The 9,719-nt window shown below is 43.6% G+C and overlaps 1 protein-coding gene across 2 annotated transcripts; it reads right to left on the bottom strand.

The window, feature by feature from the left end:
- Positions 1-3,000: 3,000 nt before the first annotated feature.
- Positions 3,001-9,367, bottom strand: LOC148502447 (bone marrow proteoglycan-like). Of its 2 annotated transcripts, XM_088449834.1 has the most exons (6): positions 9,299-9,367; positions 9,162-9,218; positions 7,408-7,652; positions 6,138-6,272; positions 4,669-4,774; positions 3,001-3,154 (listed from the first exon to the last, which is right to left on the bottom strand). In XM_088449834.1, the coding sequence occupies exons 2-6, from the start codon at positions 9,214-9,216 to the stop codon at positions 3,096-3,098; spliced, it is 600 nt and encodes a 199-aa protein (XP_088305960.1). In that variant the 5' UTR covers positions 9,217-9,218; positions 9,299-9,367; the 3' UTR covers positions 3,001-3,095. The 2 variants fall into 2 exon arrangements, with proteins under 2 accessions (XP_088305960.1, XP_088305962.1); XM_088449836.1 differs by lacking the exon at positions 9,299-9,367 and having other exon boundaries at positions 9,162-9,221.
- Positions 9,368-9,719: the final 352 nt, after the last annotated feature.

Here is a 9,719-nt window from a genome sequence, read left to right as displayed (position 1 = left end):
GCGCACGCTTGGCACTACTTTGTTGATGCACGTGCGGCTACTGCGCACACAATTCACAAACACAGAAAATAATTTTTTTTTGGTTTGGACTGGAGTGTACTTTCGGGGGTTACAGCACCCTTTAACGGTCAAGCCAGCCGGCCCTTTACTTATGACACAGGCGCACGCTTGGCACTACTTTGTTGATGCACGTGCGGCTACTGCGCACACAATTCACAAACACAGAAAATATATTATTTTTTTAGCACTTGGGGGGAGCACCCCTGATGGACAGAGCACCCCCTGGACAACACTACAGCACTCCTTTAGGACTGGGACACTGCACAGGACTTTGGAGTGGACACAGCCCCTATGGAGAACTGACTGCACAACACAGTCCAGCCAGCCCCTATGGACTTTGAAGTAGTGGACACAGCCCCTATTAACAACAGCAGCACAGCACAACACAGCCAGCCCCTATGGACTTTGAAGTAGTGGACAACAGCAGCACTACACTACACTACACTACACAGCCCTAACTCCCACCCTCCCTCTTCACTGTCCACAGCCGAGTGAGAAAATGGCGCCGACGCGGGTACCTTATATAGGATCCAAAACCCGCGAGACTCGGAAGGCGGGATGATGACGTTTTGCCTCGATTTCAGATCCGAGTCAGGCGGGAAAAGTCGAGCCTGACTCGGATCGGACTCGGATCGGGGGGGCTCGGGTGGGTTCGGATTTCAGAAATCCGAACCCGCTCACCCCTAATTTAAATCAACCCTTAATAAATCTACCCTTTAGGCTTGATACATCCTATAAGGAGATATATAAAACCTTTTAAAGAGCACAGGTAGTTAAGTTGTCCATAGCAGCCAATCAGTGTTTGCCTATTATTCATGGAATGTAGTTGATAGTTGATAAATGATAGCTAGAATCTGAATCCATAGGGAGGCCTGGTGGCATCACCGCTACAAGTTTAGCTGCACTTGAATAGGTGTAATGAGGCAGCTAGAATGGCTTCATTATTTTATTTACCGTGCATCCGGAAAGTATTCACAACGCTTCACTTTTTCCACATTTTATGTTACAGCCTTATTCCAAAATGGAATAAATTAATTTTTGGCCTCAAAATTATACACACAATACCCCATAATGACGTGTAAAAAGTTTTTTTGAGATTTTTGCAAATTTAATAAAAAAAACCCACTAAGAAATCACATGTACATAAGTATTCACGGCCTTTGCCATGAAGCTCAAAATTGAGCTCAGGTGCATCCTGTTTCCACTGATCATCCTTAAGATGTTCCTACAGCTTAATTGGAGTCTACCTGAGGTAAATTCAGTTGATTGGACATGATTTTGAAAGGCATACACCTGTCTATATAAGGTCCCACACTTGACAGTGCATGTCAGAGCACAAACCAAGCATGAAGCCAAGGAATTGTCTGTAGACCTCTGAGACAGGATTGTCTCGAGGCATAAATCTGGGGAAGGGTACAGAAAAATATTTGCTGCTTTGAAGGTCCCAATGAGCACAGTGGCCGCCATCATCCATAAATGGAAGAAGTTCGGAACCACCAGGACTCTTCCTAGAGTTGGCCGGCCGTCTAAACTGAGCGATTGGAGGAGAAGGGCCCTAGTCAGGGAGGTAGCCAAGAACCCGATGGTCACTCTGTCAGAGCTACAGCATTCCTCTGTGGAGAGAGGAGAACCTTACAGAAGGACAACCATCACTGTAGCAATCCACCAATCAGGCCTGTATATTAGAGTGGCCAGACGGAAGCCACTCCTTATTAAAAGACACATGGCAGCCCACCTGGAGATTGTCAAAGTGCACCTGAAGGACTCTCTGGTCTGATGAGACAAAGACTGAACTCTTTGCCGTGAATGCCAGGCGTTATGTTTGGAGCAAACCAGGCACTGCTCATCACCAGACCAATACCATCCCTACAGTGAAGTATGGTGGTGGCAGCATCATGCTGTGGGGATGTTTTTCTGTGGCAGGAACTGGGAAACTAGTCAGGATAGAGGGAAAGATGAAAGCAGCAATGTACAGAGACATCCTGGATGAAAATCTGCTCCAGAGCGCTCTTGACCTAAGACTGGGCCGACTGTTTATCTTTCAGCAGGACAACGACCCTAAGCACACAGCCAAGATATCAAAGGAGTGGCTTCAGGACATCTCTGTGAATGTCCTTGAGTGGCCCAGCCAGAGCCCAGACTTGAATCAGATTGAACATCTCTGGAGAGATCTGAAAATGGCTGTGCACTGACACTTCCCATCCCAACTGATGGAGCTTGAGAGGTGCTGCAAAGAGGAATGGGCGAAACTGCCCAAAGATAGGTGTGCCAAGCTTGTGGCATCATCTTCAAAAAGACTTGAGGCTGTAATTGCTGCCAAAGGTGAATCAACAAAGTATTGAGCATAGGTTGTGAATACTTATGTACATGTGATTTCTTAGTTTTTTTTTTTTTTATAAATTAAATTTGCAAAGCTCCTCAATTTTTTTACACGTTGTCATTATGGGGTATTGTGTGTAGAATTTTGAGGACAAAAAAGAATTTATTCCATTTTGTAATAAGGCTGTAACATAACAAAATGTGGAAAAAGTGAAGCGTTGTGAATACTTTCCGGATGCACTGTATATTCACATTTACAATATTTCTGTGGGAAAGATTCTGGATTAGGTAAATTCCGGCATATTGAGATTATTTCTGCATGCATGTGTTTGTAAAATAGTTGATATAATGTACAGTTATTATATATTTGCTAATCAAAATGCAGGAATGCTATGGACCTCTTGTGGCACCTTATCATTGTCTTTTTCATTGGTCATCCTGGTCAACATGTTCATAAATGCAAAAAATGGACATTGATGGTAAAGAATAAAGGATATCCATGTTTTTTTTCCATTGAAAACATTAAAATCCTGCTTAGAAATAGCGTATGAATTTCCGTGTAAGGCCGCTGTTATATATGTAAACATGCTTCGTGCACAATAACTACACAAACCACCATAATTTAAATTGCATTGTGATTTATTGATTTATTACTGTTAACAAGCTTATTCCCGGTGCATGAAAGGTTAAAGGGACATCAGGGATATGGCTGGTTTTCAGACGTTGCAAACGAAGGGCAGTTGAGCATTGCAGCTGACAGAGTGCCACTGGCCGGCTGATAGAAGAGAACAAGAGAGGGGTGTTAGTGTCAGAGCAGATTGTATCCATGCACCAGGTTTCCTAAGTGATCTCAAAGATGGTCACCTATCTATTGCAAACAGGTTTCACTGCAGTTGTCAAAGTACTTAAACCTTATATCGGATGAAGTGTATCATGTGAGCAAATCACTTAACATATGTACTACTACTACTACTACTACTACTACTACTACTACTAATAATAATAATAAATAATGACTAACTATTCACCCATTTGGGTGATGATGCTGTCCCGGTCAGGGTGGTCAGCCAACTAACCATTCAAAGAAGGGAAAGCACCCAAAATGAATGGTTCCAACTGGACTGGAGAGCTGCCATTCTTTTCCGCCGCAAATTGCCAACGATAAACCATCAAACAACAAATAAACTATAAGGAAGGGAGGGTGGGAAAACTAGAACAAAAAGGCTTTGGCCCAAGTCCAATACAGATACACCCCTGCCACACCATATTCAGGCTAAGTCATGTGATCAGCCCTTTTGTCAGCCCCCCATCCTAGTGGTTTAAACTACCTCATTCTTATAGCAATCATCCAGTTTCTCTACATGAAAAAAAGCAAAGCTAATGTAAAAAAAACATAAATAAAAATAGGATAGGAAAGAATAAATAATAAATTACTAAAATGACAAAAGCCATATATAACTGCCAAAAAGGGCAAATTACACAAAGTTGAATTCATAATACTGTATATTGCTCTACACTATTATTAAACATTTTTAAATATGTAACTTTGTTTGACCATAGATCTAAAATTTTATTTTTCATTTGGTCACTTGGCAGCAATTTTTTATTATTGTAATTTCTGTCTTAGGGGCTGATTCAGAGCCGCTCGTAAGCGACCGCTTGTTCGCTCCGAGCGATGTTGCCCAACTGCACATGCGTACCGATCGTAATACGCATGCGCGAAACAGTCAGTGCGGCCGAAAATTGTTTGTTCGCTAAATAGCGAATGTCTGCTATTTTGAGTGACAGAATGAGGCGTATGTGGGTGGTAACAGGGGAAGGTGCTTGAAAACGGGGAGTGGAGATCCGAACGCAGGCGTGCTTAAAGGTCAAAACGGGCGTTTTAAGGGTGTGCATAATTAATACAGCAGCGTCATTGACCACGTCACTGGGTTATTTTATAGCCAGAACTGCTCGCAAAATTGTGGTAGCAAAAACCAACCACAAGAATAGCGAGCAGTTCATAAGCTGGTCGATGTACTCGATTAATCTAATAAATAGCGGACATGACGTAGGATGCGAGCGGCCAGGGGGCGTATTTTTTCAAAAAATGACTGCAAGTTTTGTTCGCTCGTTCAGACCTAGAGGCGTGAACAGACCGCAAACAGCGAACGGTTCATTTGAATAGCCACCCCTATTTTCTGGACGAGCGAGCACTAATTGCGTCTGGCTCTGAATCCCTTATTGTGCAATTTTACCTTTCGCTATATACCTACTGTATGTATGCCTATAATCTTCCCTTTCACTTACTTGACAAATTGACTGCAGTGCACCATGTTCCACAGCGTTGGTTCTGTCCACAAGCCCAGTTGGTATAGTCTAACCTGCTCCCATCTATATTTTGGTACCCGACACACTAGAAAATGGAGGAGAAAGGAAAAATTCAAGGTAAATAGATTTCCCATTGTATTTCCTACTACAAGTACAGTGTGTACAAACTAGTACATGATTCTTGCATGAAACAGAGTCTATCTAGCCTTAGATGGAGATAATGTGAATGGGGATAAAGTCTCACCCAATCAGCTCCTAAATGCCATGTCACAGGCTGTGTTTGAAAAATGACAGCTAGGAGCCGATTAGTTGGGAGTTTATCCCCGTTCACGTTATCTCCATCCAAGGCTTAGTAAATATACCCCTACCGGAAACACAACTGAATGTGAACACATTGTAATGGCTACAAAGAGGTCTTGTCAGTTGTCTTGAAGTGAGCACTTGTTGACTTTGGAAGGGTCATCCCCTGTTTAGGGTAATCTATATTGTATAGTTCTGTGGCATGTAATTATATTGATTTTGGGTTCCTTTATATGTATACTGTAGTTTGTATATTTTATGTGGTTTTATGTGTTTAGCAAGTGTTTCTTTAACAATATGGCCGGGATGTACTAAAGGGAAAAACAGGGTTTTTACCGCATTTCCATATGTACTACGGCCCGTACGCACTTTTATCGGTGCATAGGGTAACGCCAGAAAAATCTGGAAGCCTATGAGCTTCTTATCACACCTTGCTCCCGCCGGTTCACCGCTGCCCCGCCGTCGCCCAGCGCTAGACCCCACTCACCTGCACTCCATTGTCGCCGGCCCGCGCTCCTCCTGGATCCTCCGTCTCCTCCTCCTCCTAAGCTTCTTCCGGGTGCAGGGAGGAGGAGGAGGATCCCGGGTCTTCCTGCACATGTGATCAGCAGGAAGCTTCTGGGGCTCGGAGGGGACGGGGTCCCACCTGGCGTCGGCTACTTCGCAAAGGGCAGCTCTTATCGCAAGAGCTGGCCTTTGCGATACTAATCGCAGATGTTAGTACATATGCGATTAGTAAGGTTGCGGTGACTGGCGGAATGGTCACCGCAACCTTAGTACATCCCGTCCTATGTCATAAACCAATGTGTTGTTTTTGGCATTTGCGTATAAACATTAAACTTGGTGGTGGGATTATCTGCTAGGGGGCAACATCCACAATCTTGCCTAGGGCACCAAATTGATAAGGGTCAGCTCTGTTTTCTCTGTTTCCTGGACTGTATTCTGCTGTGTGTCATCTTTTTACTCCAGGAGACTGTGGTCCTGTTACTCTGCCACCTTACAATATACATATACTGTAGTAGTAGGATATCCTTTCTATAGTAGTAAGTTTTAATTTCCTAAAAACAATATGTGGGTGTGTGGCTGTAGCACGGACCTCCGGCTTGTGATTGCATCTAGGATAAAAGCAGTCATTCTGCGCTACTTACGGTGTTGGCTTTATACACTCCGATCCATGCGTAACTCTGATTTGCGCATGTACGCTTTGCCAGACATTGAAGATTGCTGTTAGCACATGCGTTGTGTAGAGAACTTAGATTCCCACTCAAACATCTGCAGGTATGCTATTGAGGTAATAAAAAAGCGTCATTAATATTTCAGATCAACGTTACACCCCATCAGTAACATTTACATGTTCACGTCAAAACATTTACAAAGAGCACAAATGTAACCGATATCTAGTGGCGGATTTTACCTAGAGGCTGCAGAACTGTAGCTCTCCCCCACCAGTAATATCTGACACACGCTGAGACTGCCTAGCAGTGGCAGTGGTTTCCTACTAGACGCGCTCCCTGCTAATCACAGCCAGACAGACAGTGCTCCCTGCTAATCACAGCCAGACAGACAGTGCTCCCTGCTAATCACAGCCAGACAGACAGTGCTCCCTGCTAATCACAGCCAGGCAGACAGTGCTCCCTGCTAATCACAGCCAGACAGACAGTGCTCCCTGCTAATCACAGCCAGGCAGACAGTGCTCCCTGCTAATCACAGCCAGACAGACAGTGGGCCTGATTCAGAGCCGGACGCTCTGACAAGAGCGCTCGCTCTGAATCAGGGCCCTCCTACCTAAAATTGGGGCGGCCTCCTGGCCGCTCGCATAGCTGTGGGTGACCACCCACAGCTTATGCGAGCAGCCAAAAAGATGGTTGCGATGGTCGAGACCATCGGGCTTGCGACGAGACCCTGTGGTAGAGTAAAAATGAGTAAATATACTTCTTATTGTTTCTGTTTCGCTTCTCAATTGCATTTCACCATCTAGAGATGGAGAGATGAACTGAATCGTCCCTCTGTAGTTCCTTGCTCTGCTCCTTCCCAGTCACTGCGCCCATTGCACCCAACATCCGCCCTGTCCTATCAGGGGATGATGGAGCACAAGGCACTGCAGAGACTGCGCATCGAGAAGACGACATATCGGAATCCCGTTATATATCTGTCTTCAAGCTGCTTCCGGGATCGTGGAGGGGCCGCTTATCAGAGGACGTCGCTGGACAGATAATTTTAATATGAACACCTACGAAACATTACTAATATATATATATGATGCGATATATAGTGATATTTTCCAGTAGTCACTTAATGTTCTACATGAATAGAGCACTAGATATTCAATAGCTTAATGATACAAAATGAAAATCCTTTACAGCTGCTGCAAAGACCTAAGCTTCCATCCACTAGAATACACTCAGTGATTCCACAAACCTGAGCCGTCCAGAAGTTCTTCAAACAGTTAAAAACACGGTAGGAGCAGGTCCCTTTGTCAGGGCAGATGCCTTTCTTCATCTCCATTGTGACATTGTGACATTTATGCAAGTGGCATTTACTTTGGTCGTAGGTCTGCAGGTGATCTGAGATGTCACTTCCATCCTCTTGGCTGTCTGGGCAAGCAGTCTCTTCTGAGTCACCCTGAGCAGCTGGCTCTTCTAATTCACCATAATCATAAGCATCTAAAAAAAAATAAAGCATAAAGAACTGGTGAAACATTTTCTTTTAAAAATCACTAACTAGATAGTTATCTTTCTGCCACTATTACTTAGAGAATAGAAACATAACCATTGGCGGTTGCAAGGTGGGGTATGCAGCCCTTACCAAAACTGCCAGGGGGGTTGCTGTTTAAACAATAACACTAAGTTGGCTCCAAACGCTATATATATATATATATATATATATATATATATATATATATATATATATATATATATATATATATATTATATATATATATGTGTGTGTGTACACGTGTGTGTATATATATATATATATATACACACACACATATATACATATGGATAAACATACACATTCCTACTTGCCTGTCCTTGTTTCAGAGGCAGCAGCTGAAGTGTTGGAGGATCAGGGCGATTCGCGGGTCTTTAAAAATGGGGCAGAGCCAAATATCGGGAGGGGTGGGGCTTAATCGCAGGCCGCGGCTGGTGGCTCCGTTAGAAGAAAAAAAAAGAGTTAAACGGGGATGTGGCTGGGGACAGTGTGTGGGGGCCCCGGATGACCACCCCTCTCGCCCTGCCTATAATCCTGCCCTGCGGATTAGCCCGCCCCCAGACTCCTGTGTCAGCTAGCTGCCATTGGCCAAAACTAGCCAATGGGAGCTAGCAAACACAGTAGTTTGAGGGCAGGTTAATGCGGGGCACCTGTCAATCACATAGAGTCATAGCTGATCCTTCTCCAATAATGATCAATCCCGGGCAGCAGCTTTTGAAGCAGACAATTTTATTGTTTAAATGGCAAACCCCCTGTCAGTTTTTGGTAAGGGCTGCAGCTCCCACCTTACAACCGCCACTGAGCATACAGTAACTGAGAACAGTAGATACATTTGCTTAACCCATTACATGCAAACCTACTTCCCTTGTGATGCTCAATTTGGAAATAATTGAAGCGTACACTTACTAAACGGATGATGTAAATAAAACACAGTTAGGGTAAATTTCATTTATATGTGATAAGCTGGCATCTGCACACATCATAGATAATAACTACCAGTGGTGGCTCCAGAGGTGGCGCTGCAGCGCAGTCCAAAATTCAAATAGGGGATCCACAGTTAAAGTCCTTTTAAACGCCGCCAAACATTGCCATCCGGGACTCACTGGCAGTTGGTGTGGCTTCGCTATTTGAATTTTGGACTGTGCTGCAATCCCATCTCTGGAGCCGCCACTGATTACAACACAGCCACTTTGCTCCTTTTACTGGGCACCTCTAGGTTAGGGGTGGTATGGGGGGTATGCCAGGTAGACGAAGCAATGTTGTACCTGCAATGTGTCTCAATTACCAGTGTTTCCACACCATTCTGGCAACACATTGCAGGCTCCACTTGTTGAATTTGGCCCCATAGAGAATTATGAAATATTAATATTAATAAGTATAACATCTATCAAACACAAATATGATCAATAAGCAAAACACCCTGTGATACAGAGAGATTGTGTAGATTGTCAGCTCACCACGTTCCTGAGCATAGATGGTCCCCACCAGGAGCAGCAGCAGAAGACGGATCATGTCTGCTGGGGAAAATAAATCGTCATCATTTCATGTTCTTCTCTGTGGTTTTCACACTGACCTGTAACTTTGGTTTTTTTACCTTTTCAGAGAATTGAACCCTTTGTGCCTTCACAATTCTGGAGGTCCTTCAGGTGTCTGCAGTCTCCAGTGATCTGTATTCTCCTCTTTATACACTGATTTTAGGAAGTTGTGGTTTTATATGTATTAGATCACAGTGTAGATAGACCATAGAAATCGCACTAATAATGATGCAAATAGTAATTATCATCACATCCATTACCCAAGTGCAACGACTTGAACTGTCATTTCTCCATCTAAGGACTTTTTGTCCTTGTGTATGCATGATAAAAAAAACTCTTTATATTTCTAATTTTCTACAGCTGTAGATGCATTGGAAACATACAGTATAAAAGGGAGCAGGTCTAACAAATTACATCAAAGCCCCCTAAAAATATTGTGTTTAAAGTGGACCTATAATAAATATGTAATTATCTAGAGAT

The sequence above is a fragment of the Taudactylus pleione genome, unplaced genomic scaffold, assembly GCF_031769625.1.
Source record: "Taudactylus pleione unplaced genomic scaffold, aTauple2 ptg000497l, whole genome shotgun sequence".
NCBI lineage: Eukaryota > Metazoa > Chordata > Amphibia > Anura > Myobatrachidae > Taudactylus > Taudactylus pleione.
Note: the sequence above shows the minus strand (reverse complement) of the source record. Positions and strands in the feature narration are given on the sequence as shown.